The 20801-nt window shown below is 53.7% G+C and overlaps 2 protein-coding genes across 2 annotated transcripts; one reads left to right on the top strand and one right to left on the bottom strand.

Moving 5' to 3' along the window:
* Window positions 1-2004: 2004 nt before the first annotated feature.
* Window positions 2005-3168, bottom strand: IMP3 (IMP U3 small nucleolar ribonucleoprotein 3). The gene has a single exon (XM_077780489.1). It carries the CDS (start codon window positions 3073-3075, stop codon window positions 2521-2523), a length of 555 nt encoding a protein of 184 aa, XP_077636615.1. The 5' UTR covers window positions 3076-3168; the 3' UTR covers window positions 2005-2520.
* Window positions 3169-9706: 6538 nt separating this feature from the next.
* Window positions 9707-20165, top strand: SNX33 (sorting nexin 33). Its single transcript, XM_077780484.1, has 2 exons — window positions 9707-11893; window positions 17958-20165. Exons 1-2 carry the CDS (start codon window positions 10426-10428, stop codon window positions 18209-18211), a joined length of 1722 nt encoding a protein of 573 aa, XP_077636610.1. The 5' UTR covers window positions 9707-10425; the 3' UTR covers window positions 18212-20165.
* The last annotated feature ends 636 nt before the right edge of the window (window positions 20166-20801 follow it).

Raw genomic sequence — 20801 nt, 5'->3', positions numbered from 1 at the left:
GGAAGCTCAGGGAGGCTAAGTAAAATAATCAATGTTATATAAACTAGTTAAGCATAGAAGCTGCAATTCAGACTAGGTAGTTTGGCTCCAGAACTTTCTAAATCTGCCATGGGGTTTTTGTTGGGGGAGGAGGGTTAAGCCCAAATTTTCTGGTTATAGGTTCTCCTAAATTTTTTCTTTCACTTCTTCCCCTCAAAGAATCAAAGACTTTTTTTTAAAAATATTTTTATTTATTTCTAGGAGAGAGAGAGACAGCGTGAGCAGGGGAGGGCCAGCGAGAGAGGGAGTCACAGACCGAAATAGGCTCCAGGCCCTGAGCTGGCAGTCAGCACAGAGCCCGACGCGGGGCTCGAACCCACAAACCGCGAGATCACGACCTAAGCGAAAGTCGGGCGCTTAACCGACTAAGCCACCCAGGCGCCCCTCAAAGACTTTTCTAAAGAACCTTGTATTTTATTCCCAGGGTCCTGAACCCAATTTCCTTCAAGAGAACTTTGAAGTTGTGTCTGTTTGAGCTACGGGTGCAGGATCCAACTACTCCAAAGGGCTAATCTATCTGCTTTGTCCTGTGCTGTCTGGTAGGAGCCAGAGGTGGCTTTTAGAGCACCAAACTCTCCATGAGATCCCCAATCCCGGGAGCTCTAAGGACATTCCTCAAATGTGCTGAGATTGTACCCAGTCACCAGAGCCCAGAGCTGAGGTGTAGGATTCTCTGTCCTGTCTTTGTTGTTGTTGTTTTTTGTTTTTTTTAAAGAGAGAGTGTGCGTAAGAGTGGGACAGAAGGGCAGAGGGAGAGATAGAATGTTAAGCAGGTTCCACACTCAGCGTGGAGCCTGATGCAGGGCTCAATGCCCCGATTCTGAGATCATGACCTGAGCCGAAGTTGGCTGCTCAACCAGACTGAGCCACCCAGGTGCCCCCTCTCTCCTTCCACTTCTAAAGGAATGGCACTGAAAAAAACATGGCCTTTAGAGTCAAGTCTGGACTTGAACCCCAGGCTTAGACAAGTCCTTTTTCCAATTCTTTCCGAAACTGAAAAGGCAGGGATAACACGATCTACCCTGCAGGTCTGTTGGGAAGTACAAATGGCAGCCTGGCACAGGCAGGGCCTCGGTGTTAAGCTTTGGGAACTCAGTTCCCGCTCCTTGCTCAAACCTTTATACAGCACCATTTTGGGGACCAATCAGGTCGCTAGTGCTATTTCTCTGCTGGCTTGGAAACTCAAACTCAGGGATCCTCTTTAAACCATTACCTGTGCCAATGCTGACAGTTTTTTAAAGGGAGCATGATGTCAGCTCCGCCACTTACCGGCTATGCAATCTCGGGTAATTTGACCCAGCCCTGCCTCAGTTCCCTCATCTGAAAAGTAAAGGATCACTGGATTCCCCACTTCATAGCACTGTTGGGAGGATAAAGCATATTGAAGCACGTAATGCATTCACAACTGTGCCTGATATATACTAGAAGGCATTTGCTAGTGTCAACCTTCCCTTGTTTCTCTTCCAAATGCTGCTTTGCGCCTGGGTAAATGGAGAAGGCATACATAAAAGCCAATCCATCGGTCTTGACAGTCTATTTATTCTCCACATGCAAGTCTTGGGTAAAAAGAAGTAGTCTCCCTACTCTTCAATTCCCTACCACGAAGACCATGTTTCCAGGAACCTCCTGGGCCTCTTCTAACCACTAGATGGCCAAGCTACAGGGTGATTATTTCCTTAGGCAAGCAAACAGCAAGCACTTCAGCCCTCTAATATGGTATTTCCTGGGGCTGGAATATCAACAGGAAGTCCTGTGGGGAAGATCTCTGCCAAAACACTCATTCCGAGGAAGGGATTGGTAAACTGACAAATTGCCCAGCCCTGTACAACATCCTGCAACCTCCACATGCGCCCCAGGGCAGGCCTCACCGCAGGCAGGTCCCTGCCGACCCTATTCTTTTCTCCTGGGTTCTTGAGCCAAGGAGCCCAGATGTGAACCAATGTGAGAAAACCAGACAGACAAAAATTTGCTCTTACAAAACAGCTGGGCCATTTATTGGCATTAGGAAAGCATTCCTTTAGGCACGGGTGGGGACCCAAAATACTAATCTCACTTATTTTATGAGAACCAGAGACCAAACTCTCCATCGTCTGTACATAGCTTAATCACAAAACAAGATCAAGTACTAGAGTTAAACAGGTTTAACCAAACTGTCCCGCTACAAAATAATAAAGGGAAAGCTAGGGGGCGAGGAGGGGCTCAAGGTTCCTTCGCACTACAATGTTTCAGGCACATAATTCGCAGTGCGGCACAAAACCGTTTCCCGTTGTTTCTTAAATCAGTCATGTAATTATCAATAGTCCAAGGACTAAAAAAAGTTCATGGAAAACGGCCGTACCCTTTGGCTCTGTGCGTGGCCTGCTGCTGAGGGTCCAAGTTCTTAAGAACCAACCACTGGCCGACACACTCTTGGGGCAAGCGCCCTCAGATCTCAAGCGTCAGGCCTCAGCTTTCCCATCCACGAAAGGCAGGGACGACCAGCTAGGCCTCCAGATCGAAGTCATCGCGCTCCTCATTGTACTCCAGCACGTGCCGCTTGATCTTGGACGAGTCAACCCAGGTGACAAAGTCCTCCATGCTGCGCGTGACAAGGAAGGCGGGGTCAGTGACCACGTCGGGGCCCACGCGCACGTGGCCCTGCTCCACGAAGGTCACGGCGGCCTGGAGGTGCTGCGCCATGCGCAGCTTCAGGAGCACGGTGGGCAGTCGGCGGCGGCAGAAGGACGAGGCCGTGACGAAGTCGCAGAGCTCGAGCGAGCCGCGCGTGGGCACCAGGCCGAGAGCATACAACTTGTCCAGCAGCGCGGCCGTGGCGCGCACGCGAAAAGGGTCGCGCTCGGGCAGGTCGCGCAGGCGCCGCGCCAGCTCGCGCACAGCCCGGCTCAGCTGGTTGTAGCGCGTGTAGTCTTCCCGCCGCTGCAACCGATAACGCCGCAACACGCGCAGCTCGTGTAGGTTGTGGTCAGTGACCTCCCAGTTCAGGAAGTCCACTTGCTTCAGCAGCTTCTGTTCGTGGAACTTAAGCTTCCGCACCATGATGGCGGCTCCCGGTGCCGCAAGAGCCTAAGAGCGGAGACCTGCGATCGCCCGGGTTCCGCCTCGGAGCCCGGTGAGCAGGCCGCCCTGGGGGCCCTGGGCCAATGAAAGGAAAGGCTCAAGGCCACGCCCCCTGTTTCCATTGGTCAGAGTGGAGCCACGCCCCATACCCCTGTCTCGCGTTTTTTCTTTTCGCGTTGGCTGACGGGGAGTGAAAGAAGTACCGTAGAAGGCTGGAGGTGGGGCTGCCACAGCGAGATCTTTCTGGTTTTGTTTTTTGTTTTAAATTTCCGCGAGGTATTTATTAAGTTACCAGAAATATCTCCCCTAGTGCGGTAATCATTTCCTCTCATTCAGACCGATGCACTTTAGGGACTCTCAGGAGTGTCTGCCCATAGAAGCTGAGGAAGCCAGTCCTGGGGAAGACGGGTGACCGCGGCGCCTGTTTGATGGGGTTTACCGTGCTAATTCATTGTCGGGTTCCTCCCACGTGGTGGGGAGTTTTCCGGAGCCGGTGGACCGGAGACCGGCCGGGTAATTGCGGTCGCTTGTTACCGCCTGGTAGCCCTCAGGAGGGCGGGTGGATCCTCCTTGTCAAGTGGAGCTGATTGCCGGCGAACCTATAAAATGCTGATTTTCGGGCCGCTTTTTTACACGCACAGAATCGGCATCTACTCGGGAGCCCCTTTGAAATAGGTACTGTTAGTAGGAATTACGGGCGGTTCATAAAACCCAGCAAGTCTGAGAAATTTGGATATTGAGTACAAAACCAACTCCTCAGTTGAGCCTAAACGAATTAGCCTGATAGGGTGGACTTCTGTCACCCTCAGTACTGTCACCCAGTACTGAGCTTAATACATTTAACGCTGTTATGGCTAGTTATATCTGTAAGTTACAGTTGAGTGTAGCGCGGCGGGACTAACCTCTTTATTTGCCCAGGCCTTTGACGCCACCTAGCTTCTTCGTTGATCATTTTATTTTTGTATGGTTTTCATTGTCCTTTTAATACTTGACATGTGGAAAATAATATATGTAACACATTTAAGTTACAAAGTATAGTGAGTACTTATGAGCCCAAAAACCAGTTTAAGAAAACCTCATCAGGACCATTTCATCTACCTATTCCAGCCGCTCCTCCAACCAGAGATAATGGTATCTATTCTGATTTTTGTGTTTATTTCCCCTTTTGCTTAAAAAGAGAAAATAGTTTTATCATCATACATGCATCTCTAAATACACTGAGAACTTTCTTAGTCAGTGTAACCAGTGGAGTAGCAAAGAGCTTGTTGGAAATGCAGTCTTACTCCTGACCTACAGAATCAGAATCGGCATCTAACAAGATCCCTAGGTAATGTGTATACACAATGATTTTGCAGATGTGATTAAATTAAGGATTTTTGAGATGCTGAGAATATACTCAATTATCTGGATGGGTCCCAGGTTATCCTAAGGGTTCTTATAAGTCAAAGAGGAAGACAGAAGAGGCAGAGATGGGATGATGAAAGCAGAAGTCTGAGCGATGTGATAGCGGGTTTTGAAGATGAAAGGGAGCCAAGACAGGGGACTGTGGGCAGCCTCTAGAAGCTGGAAAAGGCAAGGACATGAATTTTTCCCTAGAGCCCTCATGAAGGAACATGGCCCTGCTGACACTTGAAGTTTAGCCCAGTGAGATCCAGTTTGGGTTTCTGTAAAATCATAAATCGGTGTTGCTTTAAGCCACTACGTTTGTGGTAATTTGTTACATCTGCAATAGAAAAAAAATGCAGGTTATTTTTCTAATTGATTTGAAAATGTTCTTTATGTGTTATGGATATGAATCCTTAACCTGTTATGTATGGAACAAATATCTTCTCCTAGTTTGCACTGCGTCCCCACCGTTCAGATTCCCCCAAGCCTCACTCACTTCCATCCTCAACCCTTGCTCAGGAGGTCTGCAGTAGGACTCTTGGTTAACTTCCTCCTCCCAGACAATAAACACAATACATAAACTATATGTTTTAGCAAGTGATAAAAGCGTTATGAAACAAAACTGAGCAGGCTATAGGAGAGCTTGGGGTGAGGAAGGGCTGTAATTTTAAATAGGGCATGTCAGGATAGGTCTTACTGAGAAGGTGATATTTCATAGGTATTGAGCCATGTGGATATCTAGTGGAAGAGTATTTCAGAAAGAGGAGCCAGTACAAATGTATAGAGAAAGGCATGTGCCTGGCATGTCAGAAGAGGAATAACACGGCCATCCTGGCTGGAGCAGAGTTGGGGCTAGGAGGGGAGGCAAGGGGGACTAAGTAAGGACTTTGCTTTTTATGTTTGTGAGATGAGGACATTGAATGGTTTTGAGCAGAGGACTGACATGACATATTTTATTTATTTAAAATTTTTTTTTAAAATTTTTAATGTTTTATTTATTTCTGAGAGAGAGATAGAGACAGCGTGAGCAGGGGAGGGTCAGAGAGAGAAGAAGACACAGAATCAGAAGCAGGCTCCAGGCTCTGAGCTGTCTGTCTGCACAGAGCCCGACATGGGGCTCGAACCCATGAACTGTGAGATCATGACTTGAGCCGAAGTCGGACACTCAACCGACTGAGCCACCCAGACGCCCCAACATATGACATATTTTAAATGGACCACTCTGGCTGCCATGTTGATTACAGACTGTCCCAGAATGAGGAGAGTCGAGGATGGCTCCAATTTTTTGCCTGAGAAAGTGGAAGAAGCTACTCGTCACTGGAGATGGGGAAGGCTGCCAACTAGAACAGGTTTGGGGGGCAGAGCTGACATGTTGGGTTGGAGGTGTCTATTAGACATCCCAGGGGAGATGTCAAGGAGAAAGATACCTTCTAGAGAAAGGCCTAGGTTGGAGATTAAAAAATTGAGGTGTTGGGGTGCCTGGGTGGCTTAGNTTTTTTTTAATGTTTTACTTATTTCTGAGAGAGAGAGAGAAAGACAGAGTGAGCAGGGGAGGGTCAGAGAGAGAGGGAGACAGGATCTGAAGCAGACTCCAGGCTGTGAGCCAGCTGTCAGCACAGAGCCCAACATGGGGCTCTAACTCACGAACCGTGTGATCATAACCTGAGCCAAGTCAGACGCTTAACTGACTGAACCACCCACGCGTCCTGTTACTCTAGTTTTAAGAATTATTGGAGGGGCACCTGGGTGGCTCTGGTGGTTGAGCATTTGACTCTTGATTTCAGCTCAGGTCATGATCTTGCAGTTCGTGGGTTTGAGCCCCACATCGGGCTTTGTGCCGACAGTGTGGATCCTGCTTAGGATTCTCTCTCTCTCCCTCTCTCTCTCTCTCCCCCTCTCTTCTGTTCTCTAAATAATAAATAAATAAATAAATAATAAATAAATAAGAGAATTATTGGGGAGAGGATGAACCAGTGAGGTAGAAGGAAAACATGGAGAGTATGGTCTCCACGGTGCAAGCGAAGAAAGTATATCCAGGGGGATGGAGTGATCAGCCTGGTCCAGTGCTACTGACTGGTTGAGTTAGAGGGGAACTGAGAATAACTATTAGGTCATTAATGACTTTGACCTTGACAAGAATAGTTTCAGTGGAGTATGAGGGTGAAAGACTGCCTAAAGGGGTTTAAGAAGAGAAGGGAAGGAAAGAAATTGTAGGCAGTTAGTACCGATGGCTATTTTGAGGAACTTTGCTCAGGCACGCAGAGAAATGGGGCAGTAGCTGGTGGGGGAAGTAGAGTTGAGAATCTATTTTTTGAAGATGTGGGTTGACTCTTTCCTTAATACTCACAGCTTGCTGGAGGCCAGTCCAGTCTGTTCTACCTTCATGAACTCCCAGACTGACTTCTCCCTAGCCCAGCATCCTTGCACTATCTCAAGCTCTCGTCATCGCTTGTCTGCTTTGCTACTGTGTAGGCCAGTGTACTCCTGCTGCCACCAGTGAGGTCAGCCTGGAAACCACTGGCTGCAGTTCTCTGACTGACTGTTTCCCTAAAGGAGGAAACTTGGGTGCTTGGATGGGGAATGGATGCTATTTGCTGAGCTTGAATCAGGGTCCTGGCAGGAAAGAGAACACACTCCAGTTAGAATAAAGTGAGAACTGAATAAAGGGACTTTGTCCCAAGGGAGTAGGCAGGGTGTAGGGAAACCACAAAGTGTAGTTTCCTGAGACTAGTACCTGGGGGTCTGCATTACCCTAGGCCTGAAGAAGGTCATTGGAAGAAGGAAGGGAATGGAAGATACCTGTACTGGATGGAAATATGTGAGGTTCAAGAAAGTTTCCCCCAAGAACGGGGAAATAAGGGTGGGTGGTCCCTCAGAGTTAGAAAAACCCACCTGGAAAAGATGTGGGAATAAATCCAGGATGGTTGGTCTGTGAAGGTGTGACTGAGGTGTTTGGTACCCAACTAAAGACTAGGATCCTAGTTGGATGAGCAGAAATCCCATCTGTATTGGGATTTCCCATTGATTGTATTAAGGGAGCTAATAAAGGTAAAATATTTACAACAGTGTCTGGCTCTAATGAAGTAGTTGCTATTTTTAGGCCCAGCTTGGAGAGAGGCTGTCTGAACCAAAGAGAGATCACAGAGAAGGGGTATCCCAAAAGCAGCTGGGGGAAACACACTTAAGCTCAGCTCTCTGACTGTAGGACAGACAAGGATGACCTGAGTCCTTAAGATCAAGGCCGGCCCTCTTGTGGGGGACAAGATCTCAATGTGTCTTGGCTGAAAAACTTGTCACACCATCCCCTCTTCAAGGGGGTTCCAGATTCACTGAGCTAGCCTTCTGGTAACTGGGCTTTGTGAGGAGCGGCCCACATTGCCTTGATCTGTTGATACAAAAATTCAAGTCTGCCTGACAGTTGTGTTTTTGTGCTGGTAACTATACTTACTGTGGTGAGCATTTGATTATGTATGTTATTGTTGAATCACTATGTTTACATCTGAAACTAATAGTGTATGTCAGCCAAACTTCAATTACAAATAAAAATTAAAAAAAATTGATACCTGGCCTCCTGGGGTTTGTACATAAGCGTTTATTCAAGTCTTATACCAGCTCTGCCTAAGGAATTGGATCTACCCACTGCACCAATGAAATTGGGTTTTGGAGCCAGAGGCCTGCAAATCTCACCCCTCAAAATAGCCAAAGGTGCCACATTTAACAGCTCTACCTTATGCCAATTAATCTGCAACAAGTCGGAAAAGAGAGTGAAGGAAGGAAGGTCTAGCAAGAAGGGGTAGGCAAGTTTCCAGGGCACAGTCAGGAAAAGAAGTAGGGGCTGAAGCCTTTGTCTCACCTTAGGCACCCTCCTCCTCCAGGAAGCCTTCCTTGATCCTTGCTCCACCCAGGCTGGGGTAGGGGCCCTCCTATGCACATTTCAGGGCACTTGTCACACTGGGTAGGGAGTTATCTATTTACTTGTCCCGACATATCTGAGCTTCCGGAATATGAGGACAATGTCTTATTTGACTTTGGACATATCTGAACTTCTGGAATTTAAGGACAATGTCTTATTTGACTTTCTGGTCCAGGAGGCAGGATACAGAACTGATTACTCAGTTAATGTTTTCTTGAGAGCATGATTTAATGAATGAGACAGACACAGAATAGATGAATTAAGGACAAGAGGGTGGACTGTAAACTCTAGAGAGGACACAACCTACTGCTTTCATGTGTTGTACCCCAGTGCCCAGCACAGTGCCTGTAAGTCAGTGCCCAAAGTGTTCTAGATGGGCACAGCAAGGGTCAAATCCCCGTTGCCTCTTCCTGGAAGGCTAGGTGACCACCCTTCTCTCCTCGCTGCTGATGGCCTATAGAAAAATCCAGTCGCGCGGCTGCACAAAGCATCACGGAACCGCGTCTTGCCTAAGCTTGTTCCCCGTTGCTACATATGTAGGGTCTTGTCTTTCCCTTTGAAGGAAGCTTCCCAGGACAGCCCTGTCTGGCTAAGGTACTAGGACCTGCGGCAGCCAGTATCCCAGGCCTCTAAGGCTTCTTCTGAGAGGAGCCGCTGACTCTGGGGCCCCCTCTGGAGAACAATCCCCGGGCTGCGCCAAGGCCCAGGGTCGCCCAGTCTCGCCGGAGTTGGGGGGGCCCTCCGGAGAACAATCCCTAGGCTGAGCCAAGGCCCAGGGTCGCCCAGTCTCGCCGGAGTCGGGGGGCGGGAGGTGGTGGGGCTCCGGAGAACAATCCCCAGGCTGCGCCAAGGCCCAGTATGGCCCAGCTCCGCCGGAGGGCGGGTGGAGGGGCAGCGGAGTGGGAGGGGTCGGCGGCGGCTCTCCCCCCTAGCCCTCTTTCTCGACCCCCAACCCCGGGTCTCCGCTCCCGCGCCCTCCTCGCAAGCCCGCACTTTGCAAACTTTCGGAGTTTTCCTCCACTTGCGTCACGGAAAACGCAGGAGGGTGACCGAGCCCAGAAGGCGAGGAGGCGGAGGCGGCGGCGGCGGGCGCGCTCCCCGCGCGGCNGGTTGGGGGTCTGTACGACCTGCGCGCCGGGACCGGGTACCGCGGGGATTACCTTTGGTCGAGGTCCTTGGACTCAGATCAGGGTCAGCTTCAGGCTCTGAAACTGCTGAGGAACTAGACAAACAAAAGAGGCCACTCAGCTAGTGGCCAGAAGTCGCCAGAGCGCCTCGTCGCGCCCCCTCCTTCCCTAGGGTGGGGGCNCCAGAACCGGGCCAGACTAGGCCAGGCTGCCGGGGTCGACAAGTTGGCGGCCTGTTGTGTAAGCCTCAGTCCTTGTTTTCCCCGGCCTGGCTCGTTGTGAAGCCGGACACATCCACCCTTGGACTCGATTCAAGAGGCTGCTGCTTTTCTCCATGCCCCTCTTGGATTTTCTGGATTTTTGAAAACCCAGTGGCCCAGGAGGAGGAGGAGGAGGAAGGAGGAAGGAGCATATCTGCAGAGGAATGTGAGAGCCTCCCAAGGCCGGAGGAGCCAGGAGGAGCTGGGAGCCAGGGCTGCCCGGGGTTTCTGGAACGGTGGTTTCCGAGGGATTCTCTTCTGTTTTAGAACATTGTTCCAGTGGAAAGTGTCAAGCAAATTCTTGCCCTCTCAGAGCTGATTTCTTGGAGTCACTTGACTTTTCTTCTGGGAGTGGGAGGAAGGAGAGACACCCCCAGCTAAGGCTGCCGAGGGAAGAGAGGGAGATTATGGACGTGATCCCTCCCTGATCACAGGAGTGTGCTGGGAGACCTAATAATAATAGGACAGTTAATGGGCAATGGGCATTGCTTTGGATAGTGGGAGGCTGGACAGCATCTGTGGATGCTGAGACCCCAGCTTAGGTGCTGAGAGACTGAGTTGCTGCGACAGGCCTTGAGCTGCTAGTGCATCCTCAGTTCTAGGCAAGACCTTCTCCTCTTCTTTCTCTACCACGGGGCCAGCCATGGCGCTGAAAGGCCGAGCCCTCTATGACTTCCGCAGCGAGAACAAGGAGGAAATCAGCATCAAGCAGGATGAGGACCTGGTCGTCTTCAGTGAGACCTCGCTGGATGGCTGGCTGCAGGGCCAGAACAGCCGCGGTGAGACAGGGCTCTTCCCTGCCTCTTACGTGGAGATCATCCGTTCTGGTGCCAGCTCCAACCATGCCGACTATTCCAGCAGCCCAGGCTCTCTGGGCACTCAGGTGAGCTTGTATGACAGCTCTGGCGTGGCCAATCCTTCTAGGAGTGGTGGCGGCGGTGGCTTCCTCTCGCACCAGGGCAGCTTCGAGGAGGATGATGACGATGACTGGGATGACTGGGACGATGGATGCACAGTGGTGGAGGAGCCTCGGGCCGGTGGGCTGGGCACCAACGGGCACCCCCCTCTCAACCTCTCCTACCCTGGTGCCTACCCCAGCCAGCACATGGCCTTCCGGCCCAAGCCACCCCTGGAGCGACAGGACAGCCTGGCATCTAACAAACGTGGCAGTGTGGTGGGGCGTAACCTCAACCGTTTCTCGTGCTTTGTGCGCTCTGGGGTGGAGGCCTTCATCCTGGGTGATGTGCCCATGATGGCCAAGATTGCCGAGACGTACTCTATTGAAATGGGCCCTCGTGGCCCCCAGTGGAAGGCTAACCCCCACCCGTTTGCCTGTTCGGTGGAGGACCCCACCAAACAGACCAAATTCAAGGGCATCAAAAGCTACATCTCCTACAAGCTCACACCCACCCACGCTGGCTCACCAGTCTACCGGCGCTACAAACACTTCGACTGGCTCTATAACCGCCTGCTGCACAAGTTCACTGTCATCTCCGTGCCCCACCTGCCGGAGAAGCAGGCCACAGGCCGCTTCGAGGAGGACTTTATCGAGAAGCGGAAGCGTCGGCTCATCCTCTGGATGGACCACATGACAAGCCACCCCGTGCTGTCCCAGTATGAGGGCTTCCAGCATTTCCTCAGCTGCCTGGATGACAAGCAGTGGAAGATGGGCAAACGCAGGGCAGAGAAGGATGAGATGGTGGGTGCCAGCTTCTTGCTCACCTTCCAGATCCCCACGGAGCACCAGGACCTGCAGGATGTGGAGGACCGCGTGGACACCTTCAAGGCCTTCAGCAAGAAGATGGACGACAGCGTCCTGCAGCTCAGCACCGTAGCATCAGAGCTGGTGCGCAAGCATGTGGGGGGCTTCCGCAAGGAATTCCAGAAGCTGGGCAATGCCTTCCAGGCCATCAGTCATGCCTTCCAGTTGGACCCCCCCTTTAGCTCCGACGCCCTCAACAGCGCTATTTCTCACACGGGCCGTACCTATGAAGCTGTTGGTGAGATGTTTGCTGAGCAGCCCAAGAACGACCTCTTCCAGATGCTCGACACGCTGTCCCTCTACCAGGGTCTGCTCTCCAACTTCCCCGATATCATCCACCTGCAGAAAGGTAAGGGCTAGAGTGGGCCAGAGAGCCTTGCTAAGTCCGCGCTCTGCTGGGCACTGGGGATATGAGCATGGCCTAGTCTTTCTGTCTCCGTTCATTCAACAATGTGTCAAGCATCTGCTCTGTGGCTAGGTGTAAGGAGATAATTGTTCCTGGGAGGCTCTGGCTCCTGACCTCATGAAGCTCGCTGTTTACCTTTTATTGTCCATTTGTTTGCTCGTGCACTCATTTTTTCTGTTTCTGTCTCATTTGCTCATCTATCCATTTAAAAATTTTTTTACTTAAAAAAATTTTTTTACATTTATTTATTTTTGAGAGACAGAGTGAGACAGAGCATGAGCAGGGGAGGGGCAGAGAGAAGGAGACACAGAATCCAAGGCAGGCTCCAGACTCTGATCAAGAGTTCAGCACAGAGCCCGACGCAGGGCTCGAACCCACACACTATGAGATCATGACCTGAGTCGAATCGGACACTTAACTGACTGAGCCACCCAGGCGCCCCTCATCTATCCATTATGTGCTGAGCCTGTCAAGGTATCAGGCTGAGTCTGGGAATGCGGAGATGAAGGCCCGGGCCTTGCCCTTGAGGAGTGCACAGGCTCGTGGGGGCTAGGGACACAGATAAAATGAGCACAGAGTTTGGCCTGCCTTCCCGCTCCCCACAAACTCCACTCCTTGCCCTTGCAGCTTCGGAGTCTCTTCTCCCCGCTGCATACCCTATCTGTGAGCTCCCTGTCTGCGTGCGGGAGGCCCCCCGTCCCCGCTTTGCAGATGAAGAAGCTGGTGTCCTAGAAGAGTGGTTGCACAGGGAGTCCCTGGCCCAGCTGAGACCGTCCCTTCCTCCTGCGCCTCCCCAAGGACACGTCCGTGTTGGCCAGTTCCCAAGCCCAGCTGTGTTTTCAGTTCTCATGGCCCCCCTGTGTGGGGGAGGGACAGGATGGGCCCCTGTCTGTTCATGTTGGGCTGTCAAGGAACTGCCAGGGAAGTGACTCATCCCGGGTCACCTAGGGGCACCCGGGCTGGTCTAGGGGAGGAACCCAGGGGTCCAGGGCACTATCCACATGGCCCATCCAACTCCCCCTTTCTGAACCTGGATTCTCTTGCCTGAGCAGTGAGTCAGGGGCTGCCCTGGCAGGTGGCTGAGTCCTGGGCACCACAGGCAGGGCAGATGTCAGGAGAGAGGTGTGGCCCTGCCCGGGGCTGCTTGGTAACTCAGGAAGAACTTCTGCAGGGCGTGGGGCTGGCTCCCTGGCCCCTAGGCCCTGAGGTCAGGCCTGGCTTGGTGCTGAGTTTTCCTCTGGGTGGGGCCAGGAGGCAGACCTCTGGACGGAGCCTGGGGGACAGCAAACACCGAGCTCTGCCTCAGTATCCAGGAGAGTCAGGAGTAAGCCAGCCCTGCTCCACTTTACTGGGGGAGATGGGCTTCTAGAACTTCTCCAGGTCCTGGGCTCCTTTCTCCCCTCACTTTCTCTTCCTGCCTTCCATCTCTGCCCTTTTTCCTTATCTCCAACATTCCTATCCTCCTCCTTTCCTCTTTTATCAGCTTCAGGAGACATGAGCCCTGAGTTACAGTTTTTGCTGTGTCCTCAGTCTGCTGTGTGTTCCTGGGAAGTGCCTTCCCCTCTCTGGGCCTTAGGTTCCTGATCTAGAAAACAAGGGAGGGTAGATCTTAGTGAGCTCTCAGGCCTCCAAGGGAGTGAGGGGGGAGACTCCTGGGGAGAGTCTGGTTGAAAACAGAGTGATGCCTTGGAGCTGAGTCTGAGCTCCAGGGCTGGCAGGCGGGGCCCAGTGGGGCAGGTGTCTCCCTGGGCAGAAGTGGAGCCGCACTCGCTGCTGCGCTGGGGCCCGGGAAGGCTGGTTCAGCCGGCTCCTTGGATGGCATGTTTCTGTGTGTGCAGCGGCTGGGGACACTCACCCAGGGCAGAGCTGGGGGCAGGAAAGCAATCCCATACCTGGCCGGAGCTCCCAGACTTGCACCAAAGTGAAGCCAGATGGGCCTTTCTGACTATGGGTCAGGGAGACAGAGCTTAGAGTTTCTTCTTGAGGTATTTCTGAGAGGTATTTCTGAGAGGTATTTCATCCTCTGGGTTGGTGTGTTCAACTTGCGCAGAGGCTAACACACCTTCCGTCACCCTCAGGGCTCCTCCCCAATAGACCAAGCCCATTTGGCTTTACTCTTCCTCCTTCTGGGCTTTGCATTGCTACTCATAGACCTATGGTTGGGCAAGTTAGGGAGAGGGGCTTGGGATCTGGTTGAGACAGACTTGGGCAGGTTCAGGGGACCACAGCCGGATGGGGCGAGGAGGGGTTGCTGGCTGTGTGGGTGGAACCCTTTCTCAGAGAAAGGAGCAGGGAAGTTGGGCCTCGGGTCCCAGGAATTCTGTCCGGACATCTGAAAGCTGGCAAGAGCGTGGCAGAGGCCATGGAAGGAAGGAGACGGGAGGCTCAGGTGGGGTCAGGAGACCAGGGTTTGGACAAGTGTTGCCTCTGAGATGACTGTGAGAGCCTTTTCTCCTCTCTGTGTCCACTGTAGTAAAATGGGTCATGGAGCCTGGCTGGCACTGAGTCTGTCTGCCTACAGGCCGGGTCCCTGGAGCCCCGTCCAGGAGTCTCCTAAGAGAAGAGTAACCGTAGAATTAACCATCGAAACCAGGGAAGTCTGGGGGGATGAAGGGAGCCCTAGTAACAGTTACCCTGGGATAAGGGGAAATAGTGACCATCCAGGGTGCCTACCTGAGAGCCCGCTGGGGCAGAGCTGTGTCCTACGGCTCACCACAAGCCAGGGAGGTTACTGTGGGGTCCTCCATTTTACAGGAGAGGTGCAATAGGTAGGATGATACACAGAGCAGGAATTGGGACCCAGGGGCGTCTGACTGTACCGCGCAGGCTGTTTCCCCCCGTGCCAGACAGGTGGGGTAAGGAGCTGCCCCAGGGATGGGTGCGTGAGCCAGAAGGGGAAGGACCAGGGACGCTTGGGTGCTCTAGCACTGCTAAGTCAGCTGCTGGCATCCTTGCTGGGCTGGAAGCAGGCCCGGGACCGCAGAACGTACATGGAGGGGCCATGGGACTCACAGCTTGGCCAAGGTAGAATGTCTCCTGCAGGACCAAGTGCCTGTCTGGGGGAAGAGTGGGTCCGACCTCTGTGTTCTGGGCTATCATCTAAGCCTCCCTCTCCTTCTGCTCCGAGGCTTCCCTAAACAAAGAGAATCCTATTGCTACAAGCCCCCACCCGCTGGTTGTTGCTGTCTCTGAGAAGCAGTCCGCACACGTTCGTGCATGGCCCCTTGAGCCCTTGTCTGGTGCCATCCTAAGTGCTTTAGACAGATGCGTTCATTTAAACCTCAACTATGCGAGAGGGTGGGCATCCTTATCGTCCCATTTTTCAGTTTTAGAAACTCAAGAGCCGTGTTCCGTCGAGAACAGTTATCAGCAGCATCAGACCTGGGCCCGCCTGTCCCTTTTGACACCTGGGAAGCCTCCAGCCCAGCAAGAGCAGTGGCTTGCTGGAGGTGACACAGCTGGGACTAGGACTCAGACGTCTTGTCCCCGACCTGGGTGGGGGCCGGGTAATTACCTCCCAGAGGTGGGGACAAAACAGATTAAGGTAGGATCTTAGGAAATATGTCTGGGACCCTGGGCCTCTGAAGCCTCAGCCTCTTTTTTTCCTGGTTCATAGGATCCAGCCTACNCCCCCCCCCGCCACACCTTCCTGCCCCAGGCCCTCAGCTCTCAGGTTGAGTCCTATGTGGAATGTAGCAGGCCTGAGCCCTGACTCCCAGCCTGTCTCTGGGGTGCGTTAGTGTTAGCTGGTCCCGGCCCCAGATCTGAGTCACAGGGTGGAGAGGTGACAGAGAGCAGGGTGGGACCTCTGCCTCCCCCTCCCCCCTGCAGCTTTTGTCTCCCATCCCTGGCTCCCTGCCTCCCTGCCTGCCTGTGGATACCTAGCAGTTGCAATAGATTTGTTTCTATTATTTGGGTCTCTGTCTCCTCATCAACAAAAGGAGCCTTTCCTTCCTCCAAGGCCAGAAAAGCCCTCTTGAATACAGGTCCACCCTCACTGCACCTAGAGTTTTTCAGGTAGGTGGAATCCAGGCTAGTTAGAGTCTCCTCTTCAGGTAGGTTCCTTGTCCATCGTCTGGGGCCCCCACGCAAATGCGGGGACTGGGCATGAACCCTCTGCAATAGAAGCAGTATCCACTGGGGAGGGGGACCTCGGGGCCAGGTGAAAGGCATGAAGGAGGCTGGGAGCCCCTAGGTAAGTCCTTCGTGTCAGGACCTCAGTTCCCTCTGTACAGTAGTGGGGTAGGAGTTGGGGTGGGGGGTGGGCAGCTGGCGTCTAGGGCCTCTTTAGCTCTGAAGTCTCATCGGGTCCTCATCCCAGGCCTTGGGCTGAGCCCTCTTCTGCTGCCCAGGTCTGGGCAGTGGGGCTGGAACAGAAAGCAGGGGGTGGCTCAAGTAAGGAGGCAGAAGGACTGAGTGGGCTGGGAACTGGTGACTGCAGAGTTCTTTTGAGTGCTGTGTGAGCGGCCCTGGAGATTCTCCAGACTTGCGTCTGTCTGCCCCAGATGCCATTATTAGCCAGTTAGCCATGCACTTGCTAACTAATAGGGGTGCTGCTCCTTCTAAAGGCCTTTGGAGTTATTTCCAGCATGTAGAGCCCTGGGCCTGACATACAGTGAATGAAAAAAAAAAAAAAAAAAAAAAAAAAAAAAGATCTTGAATGGGTCAGACATCTCGAGTGAGAATAGAAAGAGGACATCTTGAAGGCCCCCCGGGATGCTCTTGGTGTGCCCTGGATGTTTTAGAAGTGCCCGGGGGTGTTCTTTCCTCTGTGCCAACCCTGCCCACAGCCTTACTCTTCTGCGCACAGTAGATTCCCTGCAGCCCTGCGAGGAGTGCATGCCAGGCACAGGCAAACTGCCTCCTCCTCCCGGGACCTGTCCCCACTGCCTTTGATGCACAATTAGTCAAGTGCCTGTTAATGCAGAGCTGGAATTCATTCACCAACTGGTTGCTGATTCATTCAAATCTTCTAAATTGGGTCCCCTGCCCAGGTTCATCCCCCGTCTCCCATCTGTCACCTGGTTATTGCTAGGGCTTCCTCTGGTCCCTTTAGGCTGGTGTGGAGGGGCCGGGCCTGTCTGTGGGCAGACACACACAAAAGAAAATTCCAGGTGGCCTGTGAGGTGCTGTTTTAGAATCAATAGTGCGATGGGGGTGGGGAGAAGCCTGGAGGGGGTCCAGAGGCATTCTGGGGGAAGCTCTGGTGTGGAGGTGGTGCCTGAGCCTGATGGAAGGGCCTTAAATTGTGTGTAGAGATCTAGCAAGTGGAGATGCAAAGGTAGGAAAGAGCAGGGTGAGTTTGATGAACATGGGACCAGTGTGCAGTGGGTGCAGGGGCCAATACCCAGAGGGCCTCCCAGCTAGGAGAACAGACATGGGCTTTGATCTGCAAGCAGAGGGAAGCCAGGGAAGGTCTGGAGCTTTGGGTGCACAGAGAACCTCTCAGAGTCTGGGCCTGAGGTGGCAGCCCCTTCGGGGCCTGTTGTAGTAGTTCAGTGGGGAACAGGTTGAATCAGCTCAGCAGACATGTACCAAGTGAGTTCTCCCATGGGCTAGATCTTGTCCTGGGTGCCGGAGACACTGAGCTCACAGACCAGAGGAAGGCAGGCAGAGCAGCCACAGAGTGGTAAGAGCTGGGGCAGATGGAAGTCCTGGGAACACCTAATGGGGTGGGGGTGCAGGGAAGGCTTCCTGGAGGAGGTGATGTCTGAGCTGATTAGGAGCCAGTGTGAGACAATGCCTGTGTTGGGTAAGGACAGCCCTGTCCTGGAACTCTGTAGAGCCATCAGGGCTGTGACAGGCCGGGTGCTGTGGGCTGCTGGCGCTCCCCAGGTTCAGAGGGGAGATGAGTTGGATGGAGGTGAGGGTTTGGGGAGCATCCTGGAGGAGACCCCAGGTGGAGGGTGGATAGCCCTCATGAGGGGGCTCGTGGAGGGTCCAGGGAGCGAATGGGGGAGACCAGAGCCCTAACTTCCCTTGTCCTTCTCCACTGTGCCCACGCCAGGCGCCTTCGCCAAGGTGAAGGAGAGCCAGCGCATGAGTGACGAGGGCCGCATGGCACAGGACGAGGCCGATGGCATTCGTAGGCGCTGCCGCGTGGTGGGCTTCGCCCTGCAGGCTGAAATGAACCACTTCCACCAGCGCCGCGAGCTCGACTTCAAGCACATGATGCAGAACTACCTGCGCCAGCAGATCCTCTTCTACCAGCGGGTAGGCCAGCAGCTGGAGAAGACGCTGCGCATGTATGACAACCTCTGATCGTGTGTACCCGGCCCCCACCCTGCCCCAGGGCCCAGTCGCTGCAGTGCACTCTGCTCTCCAGACCTCCCTGCACCAGCTGGAGGCGGAAGTGGGGGTGGACTCTGGAGGGGTCCTGGGTACCCCTGGGGAAGTCGCCCAGCCCTTAGAGGTAGGGGCACAGAAGGGTTGAGAGTGGGGTCAGGAACCTTCTAGGCTGAGGTCTGGGCTGCTGGTCAGCTGCTTGAGGCCAGGCCACAGTCTTAGCCTCCCCTAGAGCCTTCAGTACTTTCTCACCTGGCTACCGCCCCCTCGTTCATTCAGCAGGCACCAGGGCCTGCTGCAGTTCCGGGTCAGAGGCTGGGGCCACCCCACCCCGGGGCTGTGACGTGCCTGCCCTCAGGGAGTCCCCAGTAGAGGTGGGGTCAGACACAGAAACAGACCAGGGCAATGCAGAATGGCTGATGGTAAATAAGGGGCTCCTCCTGGGAGCTTCAAGGAAGAACCACTCATTCTGTTGGTCAGGGAAGGCTTCATAGAGTAGATGACATTTGAGTAGTGTTTTGGAGAGTGACAAAGACCTGTGAGACAGTAAATGGGGACAGTAGATGAGAGGTGGGAAGGAAGACATTCAGAAGAGAGGAATAGCATGGGCAAGGGTGTGGAGACACGAAAATGTCTCCCCCCTTACTTTTCCCAAGTAAGTTTGGGGCCCCCTCAGTGAAGATTCTGGACTGCGTGACAGAGGGGAGGGATCTTCTGGCTCCCATGTCCCTGTCCCTGCCTCACCTTGTCCCCTCCGGAGGAGCTACAGGCCAACTCCCTCCTGACGCCCTTCCACCTGCTGAGCCTTCATTACCCCTTGGTTAGGGGACCATGCAGCATCTTTACCCTGGGCTCCAGGTGCTGAGATAGGCCACTGATGCCATCATGTTGGTGGCACCTTCCTGGAGAGGACACCCAGAAGTTACCAGATATTTGAGTTCACCAGCAACAGCTCTCCACATTCCGAGCAGGCTCGGGCCCCGGGCTTCTAGGGTCCTCAGCCCCAGAGACTCCCAGAACCCTTCCTGTTGCACAGAAGACCAAGGGGGAAAAGACGGGCTGGCTTGCCCATTGCCCCAGAAGCCCTGGGCCCGTGTGCCCATGCCCAGCCTCACTGTGATGTCAGCCCCGGCTCCCTCCCTGGCCAGGTCATGCTGTGCTGTCTCCCACCCGTGTTTACACCCTCCAGGGGGCTCCTCCTCCCCGCCAGGCCTGGGCAGGGGCCAGCTGTGGGTTGGGGAACTGACAGGTGCCACTGCCGGCCCTGCCTTGGGAGGTCATGGCCACTCCTGGCTCCTGCTGCTTGAATCTTTTTTCTTTCTTGTTTCTTGATAAACCTTTTGCAATTAAGATAACAAAAGCATGGCATTTTTGTTTGGATCCCGCAGGGATCGAGTGTGGGGGAAGGAAGGAACCCTAAGTTTCCCTGGGAGCTACTGGACCCTGAGGTCATGTTGGGCACAAAACCTCGAATGTTTGGGGGAGGACCGTGCTGGTGGCAGGTGCTAGCTAGCTATCACACTCACGCCTCCCAGACCTCACTCTCCTCATCTCTCAAATGGGTGGAGTCTTGCTGGGGTTTGGCTGTGCTCTGTGATTTAGGACTGAGGGCTGCCCGAGGAAGGGGTAGGAGGCCATGCCCCACATTGTTCCTCTCCCCAGGGAGACATGCTCCAGCCTTGCCCCCAGGAAAGCCCTGGTCCAGGAGAGGGGGAGGGGACTCAGAAACTGTGTCCTTCCCCGAAGAGTCCCAGGTGCCCAGGTCTGGGGTGGCTTCCGTGTTGGAAACTGAAGAGGTCCTTCCCAGCCGGGCCCTCGGCGGTGCCCCAGTCAGTATGAGCAGGAATCAATGGGAAGGAGGGATGCTGGTCAAACCACGGTCTCTTTCAGGGCAAGGGGGGCTCAGTGGAGGGAAGGCTGGCAGGGTCGGGGCCTCAGGGGAGGCCTGGGGTGCAGGGAGCTTGTGGGAGTGAGAGCGGGGCAAGGAATGGCAGGTGCAGTGGGGAAGGGGCAGCAAGGGCTCTCCGTTCAGGGTAGAGCACCCTCAGAGGAACTTCTGGAATGGGCCTCTGGCCCTGGGTCAAAATTAGGTCAGATTTGGGACTTTCTGTGGAATTTTCCCGTCCCTCCTCCCTGCCCTCCTTCCTTCATTTTCCAACCCACCCAAGGACCTTCCCGCCCTTAACCTCTTCGCAGCTTTGACCTCCAGGCAGCCTTCTGCAGAGGGTACTTGACCACAGTGGGGGAGTCTCCTTTCTGAGGCCAGTCTGGGGAGGAGTGGTGGGAATGCCTTTCTCAACCCACAGCGCCTGGAAAGTCCCCTGTCATGCTTTCTGCCCTGGGAATAGCACGACCCTCTTGTGTCCCTTCCTTGGTGGAGGGGTGTGTGTGTGGGGGGGTGCGCTTCCCCTGTCTCCCGGCCTCAAGGTGTGGGAGGCAATCTGACATTTTTCTCAGGAGGGGCTTGGACCTAGGAGGAGAGTCCAAATGTGAAGTCTTGGGACTAGCCAGGTCCCTGCTGCAGGCATCCTGAGATCTCTAGGCTGGGGCAGGCCCATGTGTAGAA

Source organism: Crocuta crocuta, unplaced genomic scaffold, assembly GCF_008692635.1.
Source record: "Crocuta crocuta isolate KB4526 unplaced genomic scaffold, BGI_CrCroc_1.0 scaffold310, whole genome shotgun sequence".
Lineage (NCBI taxonomy): Eukaryota > Metazoa > Chordata > Mammalia > Carnivora > Hyaenidae > Crocuta > Crocuta crocuta.
This window is presented reverse-complemented; position numbering and strand designations above follow the sequence as displayed.